We start from the raw sequence: 14381 nt of genomic DNA, 5'->3' as shown, positions 1-14381 counted from the left end.
TGAACTCAGGACCTCTGGATGAACAGCCAGTGCTTTTAACCGCTGAGCCATCTCTCCGGCCCTGTTTTGGTTATTTTTCAAGACAGGGTTTCTCTGTGTAGCCTTGGCTGTACTGCACTCACTTTGTAGGCCAGGCTGGTCTCAAACCCTCTGCCTCCCAGGTGCTGAGATTAAAGGCGTGAACCACCACCTCCTGGCTCCACTGTGTGTGTTTGTTTCCGTGTTATATACAGTGACTTTGTCAGTATCTGTCTTGTCTAGGTTGAGTTTCCAAGTATGCTTGTAGGGGCGGCCATGGACACACCCAAGATACACACAGCCATGCTCCGTGAGTGCTCAGCTGACATTTGAATGAATTTTCACGGGAGGACACCAAGGTTAACTTCAGCTCAAGACTTTATTGGTTTGCTTCTCTCAGAGACTTTGGACCAGGGCGGAAGCAGGAGCTGAGCAAGCAAAGGTCAGAGTCCAGTCCTGCTCTGGGCTAAGTCAGTCACTGAGACCTGGAGAGGGGGGAGACACAAGAAAGGAGGGGGTGGGAAGGAGGGTGTCAGCTCAGCAAGCTTATCCTGGCTTCCAGGCATAGATAAGCCAACTCCTACATGCAAACAACCTTTTTAATGATTGATCAGTAGTCAAAATCATTCACACGAGTACAGAGACAGCTCCCCACCTTCCTATAGATATTTGTCATCTCCACTGGCTTAATCACATTCTCTCTCTCTCTCTCTCTCTCTCTCTCTCTCTCTCTCTCTCTCTCTGTGTGTGTGTGTGTGTGTGTGTGTGTGTGTACATGTTCATGTGTACCCATGTGTCTGTGCATATATGTACAGGCTATAAGTTGGTGTCCACCCTAATTTTTTTTAAGTTTATTTCCTTTTATTTTATATACTTGAGTGCTTTGACCACATGTGCGTATGTGCACAATGTGCATACAGGGCCTGTGGAGCCCTGAAAACTGGCATTATGGATGACAGTTAGCCATCATGTAGGTGCTGGGAACAGGACAGAGCACTTGAAGAGCAGCCAGTGCATAACCACTGAACTCACTCCAGCCTCCGTCCACCTTCTTTCTTTCTTTCTTTCTTTCTTTCTTTCTTTCTTTCTTTCAAATCAAGGTTTCACTAATTTCTCTCAATGTCTTGGAACCCACTATGTAGACCAGGCCGGTCTTGGATCCGCCTGCTTCTGCCTCCAGAGTGATGGGATTAAAGATGCCCCCACCACTGCAGCCGGCTCCCACCTTATTTTTTAAGGAACGATCCGTCAATGAACCTGGACCTCACTGACTCAGCTGGACTGGTTGGCAGTCCCCAGTGATTTACCTGCATCTGCCTCAACACCGGGACTTTCACATAAGCGCAAGCAATGGAACCCAGCGAGCACCTCAGCCTCTGAGGCGTCTCTCCAAACCTCTCCTTCCCCCACCCTTTTTTCTTTTTTGGTTTATTCAGATAGGTTTTCTGAGTTTTTTTTTCTTTTTGTTTGTTTGTTTTTGTTTTTCGAGACAGGGTTTCTCTGTGTAGCCTTGGCTGTCCTAGACTCACTTTGTAGACCAGGCTGGCCTCAAACTCACAGCAATCCACCTGCCTCTGCCTCTGAGTGCTGGGATTAAAGGCATGCACAACCACATCCGGCTGTCTGGTTTGATTTTGGACTAGTCTGCGGCTAAAATACTAATCGTTAGCCAAGAGTGATCTTGATCCTCCTGCCTCTACCTCTGCAGTGTCGGTATTTTTTATTTTTTTAAGATTTATTTATTTATATGAGTGCTCTATCTGCATGTACACCTGCTTGCCAGAAGAAGGCATCAAATCCTAGTAGAGATGGCTGTGAGCCACCATGTGGTTGCTGGGAATCGAACTCAGGACCTCTGGAAGTGCTCTTAACCACTGAGCCGTCTCTCTAGCCCAGTGCTGGGATTATATAAGTGACACCACATATTTTGTAATTTCCTTTCTTTTCCCGTGTGTGTGTGTGCGTTTGTGTGTGTGTGTGTGTGTGTGTGTGTGTGTGTCTTTGAGACAGGATTTCTCTCTCTTTTTTTTTTTTTTTTTTTTGGTTTTTCGAGACAGGGTCTCTCTGTAGCCTTGGCTGTCCTGGACTCACTTTGTAGACCAGGCTGGCCTCGAACTCACAGCGATCCGCCTGCCTCTGCCTCCTGAGTGCTGGGATTAAAGGCGTGTGCCCCCACCACCCGGCTAGAGTGTCTTTTTTTTTTTTTTTTTTTTTTTTTTTTTAGACAGGGTTTCTCTGTGTAGCCTTGGCTGTCCTGGACTCGCTTTGTAGACCAGGCTGGTCTCGAACTCACAGTGATCCGCCTGCCTCTGCCTCCCGAGTGCTGGGATTAAAGGTGTGCGTCACCACGCCCGGCTCGAGACAGGATTTCTCATGATGGAACTTGTTCTACAGACCTAACTGGCCTTGATCCTCCTGCCTCTGCCTCCCGAACGCTGGGATCAAAGATGTGTGTCACCACCGCTGGCTTTGCTGTTTTAGTTATTTTAATTTGGGAGACAGGTTACCACTCCCTATGTAGCCCTGGCTGTCTTAGAACTCACGAATGTAGACTGAACTCAAGTTTCTAGCCAACCGTCCTGAGATCCCACACCCCATAACAGACCTGATTGTAGTGACTATTCTGAGGTCCTGAAAGGGTAAGTACTTTGCCAGTGTGTCCTGTGACAAAGATGTGAACAAGGACTAGGGACAACGGGGCACGCAATGGCACACAGCTGTAATTCCAGTACCGGGCGAATCGTGAGTATGAGACCAACCTGGGCTACACAGGGAACACTGGACCAGCCTGGGCTAAGCAAACAAGCAAGCAGGACTGGGGATATGGCTCAGTGGTAAAGCATTTGCTTAGCAACTGCAAAGCCCTGGGTTCAGTTCCTAACAAGAAGTCTATTTGCATGCAGACAGTGACATACAAAAACACACACAAATCTGAATACGTGTCACCTGGAAGCCTAAACTTCTAACAACCTTGCGTCACCCCCATGCCCCCCATGCTCCCCACCTGAGTCGGCAGAGCGATGTTTGGTCCACCATCCAGGCCACCAGCTCTTGAATCAGAAGGTCCCTCAGCACATCTTCTGCACTGGGGTCCTTGGGCAAAGCACTGCAAAAGAAACAGATTGCAGGAGCCAAGGTGCTTTGCTTTTATTTAGACAGAGTCTCACTCTGTAGCCCTGACTGGCCCAGAACTTGCTATGTAAGCCAAGTTGGGTTGTCTCTGCCTCTGCCTGGGCCTCTGGAGTGCTAGGATTAAAGCATGTGTCAAAAGCTAGGGAGCTGGAACTAGAGAGATGGCTCAGTAGTAAAGGACACTGGCTGCTCTTCCAGAGGACCCAGGTTCAATTCCCAGCACCAACATGGTAGCTTACAACTGTCTGTAACGCCAGTTCCAGGAGATCTGGTGCCCTCACACAATTGCACATAAAATTAAATTAAATCAAATTTAAATTTAATTTTTTAAAAAGATTTATTTATTTATTACGTATACAATGCACATCAGATCACATTATAGATGGTTGTGAGCCACCATGTGGTTGCTGGGAATTGAACTCATGACCTCTGGAAGAGCAGTCAGTGCTCTTAACCGCTGAGCCATCTCTCCAGCCCCTCAAATTTAAATTTAAAAAGCCAGACTGGGTGGCACACATCTGCAATCCCAGCACTTGGGGAGGCAGAGACGAGTGGATCTCTGTAAATTCAAGGCCATCCTGGTCTACAAAGCAAATCCAGGCTAGCCAAGGCAGAGAAATCCTATCTTGAAAAACAAAAACGAAAAGAAAAAGCTGGGCAGAGCCGGGTGTAATGGCACACGCCTCAGCACTTGGGAGGCAGAGGCAGGTGAATCACTGTGAGTTCGAGGCCAGCCTGGTCTACAGAGTGAGTCTGGGACAGCCAAGACTACACAGAGAGACCCTGTCTTGAAACCCCGCCTCCCCCACCCCCCACCCACCCCTGCCAAGAAAAAGCTGGGCAATGGTGATGAATGCCTTTTTTTAAAAAAGATTTATTTATTTATTATGTATACAGTGTTCTGCCTGCACACCTGCACACCAGATCTCATTATAGATGGCTCTGAGCTACCATGTGGTTGCTGAGAATTGAACTCAGGACCCTCTGAAGAACAGCCAGTGCTCCTAACCTCTGAGCCATCTCTCCAGCCCCACTTTTTTTTTGGGGGGGGGGGTGGTGGTGAATGCCTTTAATGCTAACAGTACTCCAGAGGCAGAGCCAAGTGGATCAAGGCTAACCTGGTCGACAGAGTAAGTTCTAGGACTGCCAAGCCTACACAGAGAAACCCTGTCTCAAAAACAAAAACCAATTAATCCCAGCACTTGGGAGACAGAGGCAGGCAGGTCACTGTGAGTTCGAGGCCAGCCTGGTCTACAAAGTGAGTCCAGGACAGCCAAGGATACACAGAGAAACTCTGTCTCGAAAAACCAAAACCAAACCAAACCTAAACAAACAAACAAACAAACAAAAAAACCCAACGACAACAAAAGAGCGAGGGAACCAATACAGATTGCTGCCGCTGGGTTATCTCCTCTCTCAGATCCCAAACCTCTTTTGTGCTGGGCCCTGCCTGATTCTGCCTACCCAGAGAATACAGGGTCCAAAGTCCAGGCAAAAGCAACCACAAAGATGCAGGGCAGTAAGACAGCTCACCCACTCACTCACCTGGGAAAGTCTCTGAGAATGCGACCCCAGAGAGAACCTCCCTGAGCCTCACACTCATCACTTCTTCACAGAGCAGGGGGCTGGCTTTGGGAGGATGCCCAGCTCTCCCAGTGGTCTCCTCCACAACCTTCCGGAGATTCGGCAAGGAGGAGAGAAGCCAGCTTCGGTCTACATCCCCTTTGCTGTTGCCCCATTTCCTGCTCTCCTTGAGTCAGGGAATCCATGTACACACTCAGGCACAGATCCTGGGAACCTTCAGGGGACCCTGCAGGACTTTACTCTCCGGAGCCCCTCCTCTGAGCTCTTAGACAAAGAGGTGCCTATCACGGGGTCCCTGCCTTCCTCTGCAGCGTGAGAGTGGGAGCAGTGACACCATCGGGCAGGAGGCTCTGTCTCCCCTCTCCCCACAGTGGCCTCACCTCCGCTGTGCCTCTGTGTCCTCATTCTTCTGAGATTGGCCTGCCAGCTCCAAGGCCCGGGCCTCTCTCTGGGTGATATTGTGTTTCCAGCTGGTGAGATGAAGATGATTCAGGCGTGAATTGGTCTGGAGGGGACAATTTGAGTCCCCCACCCAGGGACACTGAAATCTTTATTGTGTGTCAAGCATAGGAGCGACAGACACCTCCGCTCCCCCACCCATCACTGCCTGTATTCAGTTGCCTCCATCACTGACAGCTCTTTACAGTCCACCGGACTGACCAAACAGCAGTGGACAGGGCTGGGAGAGGCACAGTGGTGGTTTATTTCCACAGTCTGAAGTAGCCACCACAAACAGGCAACCCCTTTCCTCCCACCTTCATCCCCAGACCTCTGTGGACCCCTCTGGGTCTTCCACACTTCCGTCTGACTCCTCTCCTTAGAAGGATAGAGCCTGGCCTGGTGGCGCACACCTTTAACCCCCAGGACTTGGGAAGCAGAGACAGACGGATCTCTGTGAGTTCGAGGCCAGACAGGTCTACAAAGCGAGTCCAGGACAGCCAGTGTTATACAGAGAAATCTTGTCTCCAAAAGCCAAAATAGAAGAAGGAGGAGGAAGAGGAGGAGGTGGGGCTAGAGAGATGGCTCAGCTGTAAAGAGCACCAGCTGTTCTTTCAGAGGTCCTGAGTTCAATTCCCAGCAACCATAAGGTGGGTCACAACCATCTGTCATGAGATCTGATTCCTTCTTCTGGTGTGCAGGTGTACATGCAGGCAGAACACTGTATATGCAATAAACAAATAAATCTTTAAAAAAGGAGGAGGAGGAGGAAAGGATGGAGCCAGGCACGATGACGCACACCTGTAATCCTAGCCCTCAGGAGGCTGAGGAAGGCAGATCACTGTCAGTTTAAGGCCAGCCTGGTCCAGAACAGACAAGGCTACACAGAGAAACCCTGTCTCAAAAAACAAAACAAAACAAAAATAGCAAAGGATGGGAGAAATGATCCTGTACCAGACTGTTCCATTGCCCATCAGTCTCAGGGCCCCAGTCATGGCCATCTCCTTTCCTCAACCTCACTTATTGAAAGGTGTCTGTGGAGTTGTGGGCCTCACAGCCCATGTGGTCACCTAGCAGGTGGCCTGAGCATAGCAGAGTTTGGCAGGAGGCAGGAGGGGTGGAGGGGGCTACTTACTCACTCTTCTTCCCCTTCTGAGCCAGCAGCCAGTTGACAAAGTCTTGTTGACGGATCTTGTCCATGGCAATGCTATAATCACTGATGAAAGTCCCCTCTGCATACCTTGGGCCCCGAGGTCGGGGGCCACCAACTTTAGCATGGGATCTGAGAGGTGACAGGTAGAAACCAGCATAGCAGTGAAGGGAAGGTCAGGAGAATCATATTGCTTGATTCAGTTCTTTGGTTCGTAGTCAGCGACAATAAAGTGACTATAGCTGGGCATGAGAGTGCACATCTGTAATCCCAGTACTTGTGAGGAAAAGGCCTGAGGATTACTGAAAGGTCAAGACCAGCCTATTCAATATAGCAAGATACCATCTCAATAATAATGATGATGATGATGATGATGATGAAATAAGTGGGTCGTTGGTGCACATGCCTTTAATCCCATCTTTTGGAAGGCATAGGCAGGTGGATCTCAGTGAGTTCAAGGCCAACCTGGTCTAGGACAGCCAGAGCTACAGAGAAAGACCATGTCTCAAAAAAAAAAAATAATAATAATAATAATAGTGAACTCAGGGGCTGTTGAGACTGTTTGGCAAATAAAGGGCTTTGCTACCGTGCCTGACACCCTGGGTTCAATCCCCAGGACCTGCATGATGGAAGGAGACAACCAATTACCACAAGCTCCATCCCAGAGAAAGAAAGAACAAATGAACTCAGTGCCAGGTATAGCAGTACATGTCAGTGAGATCTCAGTGTTCAGGAGGTGGAGGCAGGAGGATCTCAAGTTTTATTGTTTAAATTTTGTTTAATCGAGGTGGGGATGGTGGCGCACACCTTTAATCCCAGCACTCGGGAGGCAGAGGCAGGTGAATCGCTGTGAGTTCAAGGCCAGCCTGGTCTACAAAATGAGTCTTGGATAGCAAAGGCTACACAGAGAAACCGTGTCTGAAAAAAATTTTTTTTCACTATTATGAAGGGTTTCCCAAGACCAAGTGCATGCAGAGGTCAGAGGACGCCTCTGTGGGGTTTTTTCCTCTCTTTCCACCTTTTCATGAAGTCTGAGGATTGGACTCAGGCTGTCAGGCTTGCATCAGTGGACAGCAAGAGACTGTTCCTGTTCAGCCATTTCATTGGCTCCAGGTAACAAAGTTTTAAACTATCCCGGGGCTACATAAATAGACCCTGTCTTGATAAAAGGACACCAACAATAACACTACTTGGTGAAGTTATGGAAAGTGCTTACTAGGTATGACTTGAGGACTGTATAAGCCTCTTTGGTTTGTATTTTTGTAAATAATTTATTATTTTTATTTTATGTGCATTGATGTTTTGCCTGCATGTATATCTGTGTGAGGGTGTCAGATCTTGGAGTTACGAACAGTGCAAGCTGCCATGTGGGTGAGGGGTGTCGAACCCAGGCCCTCTGGAAGAGGAGCCAGTGCGCATAGCAGCTGAGCCATCTCTCCAGCCCCGGTTTGTGTTTTTTTGAGTGCTGAGCCAGTGCCTTATGCACATTAGTCAAATGTCTTACCACTGAGCTACACCCCAGTCTATAGAAGACTTTTAGTAAGTAAAATTATTCTACCACAGCCCCATGAAATAAGTCCTATTTGTATTCTCTCTCTCTCTCTCTCTCTCTCTCTCTCTCTCTCTCTCTCTCTCTCCAGACTCTGGTCTTGGTATGCAGCCCAGGTTAGCCTCAAACTTTTTCTTTCTTTCTTTCTTTCTTTCTTTCTTTCTTTCTTTCTTTTTTTTTTTTTTTTAGGTTTTTTGAGACAGAGTTTCTCTGTGTAGCCTTGGTTGTCCTGGACTCACTCTGTAGACCAGGCTGGCCTTGAACTCACAGCAATTCACCTGCCTCTGCCTCCCTAGTGCTGGGATTAAAGGTGTGCGCCACCACACCTGGCTTAGCCTCAAACTTTCAAACCTGCCAAGTGTGAGGTTACAGGAGCAGGCTGCCACACTCGGCATTACCCCGTCCGTCACTGTCTAGACTTGGCTCCACAGTCCCCTGTAACAAGTTCATGTGGTTCCTTTCTGCATCTGCCTTGGTTCTTGTTCGCACTGAAGGCAGGTGGCATCTTGGACCTTTGTTCACATGTATTCCGTGCCTGGTGCACAGGAGGTTCCCATGAGAGCTGAGTGAATGCATCAGTGATGACTCCCAGACACCAAAAAGTCCTTCCACCGACCTAGCTAACCACAGCCTTTCTCTCATCAGCAAGAATTCTCTATGCTATCATTTTTTGTTTGGGGGGGGGGCTTTTGTTTTTGTTTTTCCAGAACAGGATTTCTCTATGTAGCCTTGGCTGTCCTGGGCTCCCTTTGTAGACCAGGCTGGCCTCGAACTCCAGAGATCCACCTGCCTCTGCCTCCCCTAGTGCTGGGAGTACAGGCATGTGCCACCACTCCCAGCTCCAAAAACAGTTCTTAATAAATAACCCTAATTCTGTCCTCATTGCATGCCCAGGCTGCAGACTTACCACCCCTATCCCCAACCCGGCTTGTTTTTAATATTTATTATATATATATATAAGCACTCTATTGCATGTATGCCTGCATGACAGAACAGAGCATAAGAGAGAAGAGGGCATCAGATCATGTTACATATGGTTGTGAGCTACCATGTGGTCGCTGGGAATTGAACTCAGGACCTTTGGATGAACAGCCAGTGCTCTTAACTGCTGAGCCATCTCTCCAGCCCCTTCCTCCCACTCTTACCGGAACTGAACCTCTTCTTTTTCTCCCAGCCCGACCGCCAGGAACAGGAGCACCAGCAGCAGAGAACAGGTCTTGATAGCCACCATCTTCCTATACTGTGTCCCTGAGCTGAGGAAGAAAAAGGCCAGGACTGTACTGAGCAGGGACCCAGGAGACCACTTGATGCTGGAGCCTGGGCTGACAAGTGCTGAGAGCTGGGGTGGGGGTGGGGGGTGGGGTGGAGGTGGGATAGGAGCAAGTCAGGGGGTGCCAGGCATTACTGGGAGAGACATGCAGCCCTGACCCAGAGCTGATCCTGCTTTGTGGATGCAGAGCCGGGTGTGGGATGGACAGTCTAGGAAGAAGAAAGCAGCCAGGGCCTAGGCGGTGGGAACTCCTTTCCTGGCTCTCGCCCAGACATCACAGGGATAGGCTTTGGTAAGATTATCCCCTTAAAGCCCTAACAAAGTTCAGAGCAGCCCACCTTCCTGCTGCCAACTAAGCTGTTACTCAGTCACTATATTTCCCTCCCCTAAATGAAAACCACACAGGGAGCCCATCCTGCCCAGTCGTCCCCCGCCCCCCATCCTCTCCCCCTCCCCCACAGGCTTAATTAACTACCTCAACTCAGAAGTTCTTAAGGTTTCACCTGAACTCCTGGGGTCTGGACCCATATCAGTCTTCAGGAAGAGATAGCAGAGGGCAAGCATTGAGAAACCTTCCTCCCTCTGCCTAAAGGCCAGAGAGCTGGCCCAAGGCTACGAGACCTGGTCTCCTAAGAATCTGTTTAAACTATCTTCTGAGTAAGGAGCCAGGATGCCTCCCACTTCCTCCAGGGCAGCCTGGGCTGTTCCCGGCATCTCTTACCTCACTGTTCTCCTAGCTCTCCCAGGAGGGCAGATTGAGGTCCCTTCGTCCCACCTGTTGGCTCTCAGGATCCTGCCTCAGGGCCCTCTGCCTTAGCTCCTTTATATGCAGGCACCACAGACCCACTGATTACCCTGAAAGCCTCTTATCTCAGAAGCTTAAAAGCCCACTGCTCTGGCCCAATGGAGCCCATTGTCTACCTAATGATGGTGGTTCCCTTTCCATCTGGACTGTGCTAATGGGTGATTAACATTTGGGTATCTCTAGTTTTATCTGGGGCTTGCCTGGTGGGCAGGGTGGCTTGAGCACCCCATTTTCTCTCTCCTCTCCTTTTCTGGGCACAAGGCTCTCTGCTCTTGCCTTGCTTCCTATTGGATCCTGTATAGAAAGGGTGACCTTGGTGAGGGGGTCAACTGAAGTAGTGCGCGCTCTCTCTCGCTCTCTCTCCTCTCTCTCTCTTACTTTATTTTTTTGGTTTTTCAAGACAGGGTTTCTCTGTGTAGCCTGGACTTGATTTGTAGACCAGACTGGCCTCGAACTCACAGCGATCCGCCTGCCTCTGCCTCCCAAGTGCTGGAGTTAAAGGCGTGCACCATACCACCACCTGGGTTTTTTTGAGGGAAGGGTTGTTTGGTTGGTTGGTTGGTTTTTTGAGACAGGGTTTCTCTGTATAGCCCTGGCTGTCCTGGACTCACTTTGCAGACTAGGCTGGCCTCGAACTCACAGTGATCCACTCGCCTCTGCCCCTGCAGCACTGCACCAGGCTTTTCTAAAGTAATCTTTAAAAAGAAAATAAAGTAGCCGGGTGTGGTGGCGCACGCCTTTAATCCCAGCACTCGGGAGGCAGAGGCAGGCGGATCGCTGTGAGTTCAAGGCCAGCCTGGTCTACAAAGTAAGTCTAGGACAGCCAAGGCTAACACAGAGAAACCCTGTCTCGAAAAACCAAAAAAAAAAAAAAAAAAAAAAAAAAAAGAAAGAAAGAAAGAAAAGAAAAGAAAGTATTATTATTTTTTTTTTTAATTTAAAAAGCTGGGTGGTGGCAGTGACACATACTTTTAATCCCAGCACTTGTGAGGCAGAGGCAGGGGGAAATCTCAGAGTTCAAGGCCAGACTGTTATACAAAGCAAATTTCAGCACAACCAGGGTTACACAGAGTAACCCTGTCTCAAAAAAACAAAAGCAAAAGACAAAAAAATTTTTTTTCAAAAAGCAAAATTCTTTTTAAAAAGAAAAGAATCAAGACCCTGTCTCAGAAGCCGGGCGTGGTGGCGCACGCCTTTAATCCCAGCACTCGGGAGGCAGAGGCAGGCGGATCGCTGTGAGTTCGAGGCCAGCCTGGTCTACAAAGCGAGTCCAGGACAGCCAAGGCTACACAGAGAAACCCTGTCTCAAAAAAACCAAAAAAAAAAAAAAAAAAAAAAAAAAAAAAAAGACCCTGTCTCAGAAGTCCCACTTTAAATAACTAAATAAACAAAGCATCAAAACCCCTCTCTCAAACACAACCCAGGCCCCTTCTCAAATGCACAAACTGGTCATCTCATCACATCCTTTCTCCTCACAGGCCCCCTGAGGCCACCTCATTCTTCTGAGTCCTGAATCAGGCCCTCCTATCCCTTATCAGTCAATCAGTCTCTGGAAGAAGCCATGACACTGGGACCATCTCTCAGCATACTATGGTTTCTTGGGGTTCAGTGTTGTCCCCGCCGCCCCCTCCCCTCAGTCCAAGAGACCCTTGAAAACCTTTATTTGCCTTTTCACAAGTGCTTAGGTCATTGCTATGGCCACAGGATTCAGACACCATTTTCTTGGGCCCTTCCTTTCTTTCTTCACTCTTTCACTCAGCCTGGTCCTTGGAACCCTTAACCCAGCAAGCTCCCTTCCTACCTATAGCCCCAGGGCGTTAATCATGGTCACTTTGTGACTCTGGTGGCCTCGGTGGAAGATCCAGGCTTGGGTTAAGGGCGGCAGTGGGATGAGAGGTCGCTGGACTGGAAAGACTGCTCACTTCTGCCTCCTGGAAACCTAGGCCACCTACTCAGCCATCACTCCTCATCTAGGCAGCCACTTTCCCCCGGGAGCAGGCTTTGCCTTGCGTCTCCCGGCTACCAAGGGGCTGGGATTAGACATTAGGGCAGATTTAACTTCCGGAGGGGAGGCGTGGGGGCAGCTTGAGAGCTTGCACGCTGCCCAGTAACATAGTTAATGGGCTTGTGGGGTTTTTATCAAAGCCTGGACACTTCTGTCTGAAGACAGAGGGTATTGGGGCGGGGGGGGGGGGGGGGGGAGACACCATTCTCTGGGCCCTAGAATCTGGAGCCAAAGCCAGCCAAGTCTGTAGACATATTTTGGGATGGTTCCTTACCGCCCCTTCTGTCAGCCTCTGCAGCCCAGTTTCCCCTTGATTTCTTTTGTTGTTGTTGTTTCAAGACAGGGTTTCTCTGTGTAGCCTTGGCTGTCCTGGATTCGCTTTGTAGACCAGGCTGGCCTCCGAACTCACAGCGATCCATCTGCCTCTGCCTCCGAGTGAGTGCTGGGATTAAAGGCGTGCGCCACCACGCCCGGCTCGATTTCTTTGTTGTTATTGTTGTTGTTTTGATTGTTTGTCTGAGACAGGGTCTTGTCTGTAGGCTTGGCTGGTCTGGAGCTCACTGTTTAGGTGAGGTTGGCTTCAAACTTGTGGTAATTCTCCTGCCTCAACCTTCTTAGCCCTGGCAATACAGAAACGGGCCTCTGTCTCCATTTTGTTTGTTTGTTCAGGGTTTGAGAGCCCTGGTCTGATAGCCTCAAAGTAACTAACTCACTGTGTAGCTGAGACTGTCTTTGCCTTTCTGATTTTCTTTTCTTTCCTTTCCTTTTCTTTTCTTTTTTCCTTTGTATGTGTGTGTGTTGTTGTTTTGATTTTTTAAGACAGAGTTTCTCTGTGTAACCGTGGCTGTCCTACAATTCTCTTTGTAGACCAGGCTGGCCTCAAACTCACAGAGATCCATCTGCCTCTGCCTCCTGAGTGCTGAGATTTAAGGCTTGTGCCACCACTGCCTGGTTCCTTTCTGATTTTCAATATGTTTCTTCCCAAGTGTTTGGATTCCAGGTGTGCACTACCATACCCAGTTTTTTGTTTTTGTTTTTGTTTTTCTTTTCTTTCTTTTTGGTTTTTCCAGACAGGGTTTCTCTGTGTACCCTTGACTGTCCTGGACTTGCTTTATAGACCAGGCTGGCCTCTAACTCCCGAGTGCTGGGATTAAAGGTGTGGCCACCACTGCATAGCCTAAGAGTCTTACACTGTAGCCAAGGCTGTCCTGAGACCTGCCACAGAAATCCCCTAGCCTTCACTTTCACCATACTGGAGTACAGGAGCTAACCATTACACCCCAGGCTGTTTGGTTTTATGAGTAGAGTTTTGTTTTGTAGTTTAGGAGGATGGTCTTCCTACCTCAGTCTCCCAAGTGCTGGGATTGCAGGCGTGTACCACCATCAAAAGCCCCCCTTGGTCGTGAGCTGGTCCTTGTGCCCTGAACAAGGTAAATCAAAGATAATGTGTCTTAGGCTCTGGGAAGGGCAGGTGGTAGGCTAGAATCTAGAAGTTTCTTCACTTCTGAGGAGCAACAAAGTAAAGAGGAGAGGGTTAGTGAAGACCTAAGAAAAGCCAGGTGTCCCAGGGCTTACCCACTGGTCCCTAAAGGGCACCTAGGGAGGCAAGAAAGTGCAGACTTGGATCCTGGGAAATTTCTGAAGGCTGGAAAGACCTGATGGAATTTTTTTTTTTTTCCTTTTAATTGTGGTGCTGGGGATGAAACTCAGGACTTTGCAAATGCTAAGTAGGCACTCTTGTCACTTAGCACCCTTAGCACAGGCCTGCTGGACTTGATCAAAATAGTTCAATAAATCCAAGTGACAGCTGAGCAAATCAGACCACACTAAAAAGAGCAGAGCCCTGGGCTTGGGAGTCCTGTGTGGTTTCAGGTGGGAGAAGGGGGGGGGTCAGGGGGAGGAGGGAGAGGCCCCTTCTGCCTCCTTCACTACAGAGGAGTTCAGGATGGGAGGGGTCAGAGGACACAGGCAATGGGGGTCATGAGGACACCCCAACTGGCCCTAAACTTAGACAAATGGAGAGAACGCGTAGAATAGGAGATATTAGGGAGTACTGAAAACCAGACGTTCAAGCTCAGGTAGAGAGAAGCTGGGGTCTGGGTCACGCCCGCAGTGATCCTTGCACTCCTCAGAAGGCTGAGGTAGGAGAAATACGAGCATGAGGCTAGCCTAGACACAAACTGAGTTCCAGGCTAGCCTGGGCTACCATGTAAAAACACTGTCTCACACACACACACAGGGAGAGAGAGAGAGAGAGAGGAGAGAGAGAGAGAGGAGAGATGTGAGAGGGCGGGGTGGGGGGGAGGGAGGGAGAGGGAGGGAGAGAGAAGAGAGAGAGAGAGAGGAGTGGCAGGAGAGAGAGGCAGGCTCTCATTTACTTCCTGGCCTCTCCTGGGTTTCCTCTCAGGGCCTTCGCTGGCTCTTCCAGGC

The 14381-nt window shown here is 49.2% G+C and overlaps 1 protein-coding gene across 3 annotated transcripts; it reads right to left on the bottom strand.

The window, feature by feature from the left end:
- Positions 1-378: 378 nt before the first annotated feature.
- On the bottom strand, positions 379-11767 carry GIP (gastric inhibitory polypeptide). Of its 3 annotated transcripts, none has more exons than XM_084749966.1 (6): positions 11748-11767; positions 9017-9124; positions 6308-6454; positions 5115-5204; positions 3023-3124; positions 379-503 (listed from the first exon to the last, which is right to left on the bottom strand). In XM_084749966.1, exons 2-6 carry the CDS (start codon positions 9100-9102, stop codon positions 494-496), a joined length of 435 nt encoding a protein of 144 aa, XP_084606092.1. In that variant the 5' UTR covers positions 9103-9124; positions 11748-11767; the 3' UTR covers positions 379-493. The 3 variants fall into 3 exon arrangements, with proteins under 3 accessions (XP_084606092.1, XP_084606090.1, XP_084606091.1); XM_084749964.1 differs by lacking the exon at positions 11748-11767 and adding an exon at positions 9480-9516; XM_084749965.1 differs by lacking the exon at positions 11748-11767 and adding an exon at positions 9300-9455.
- Between the last annotated feature and the right edge of the window lie 2614 nt (positions 11768-14381).

The sequence above is a fragment of the Acomys minous genome (genome assembly GCF_964271855.1).
Source record: "Acomys minous genome assembly, chromosome: 12".
Lineage (NCBI taxonomy): Eukaryota > Metazoa > Chordata > Mammalia > Rodentia > Muridae > Acomys > Acomys minous.
Note: the sequence above shows the minus strand (reverse complement) of the source record. Positions and strands in the feature narration are given on the sequence as shown.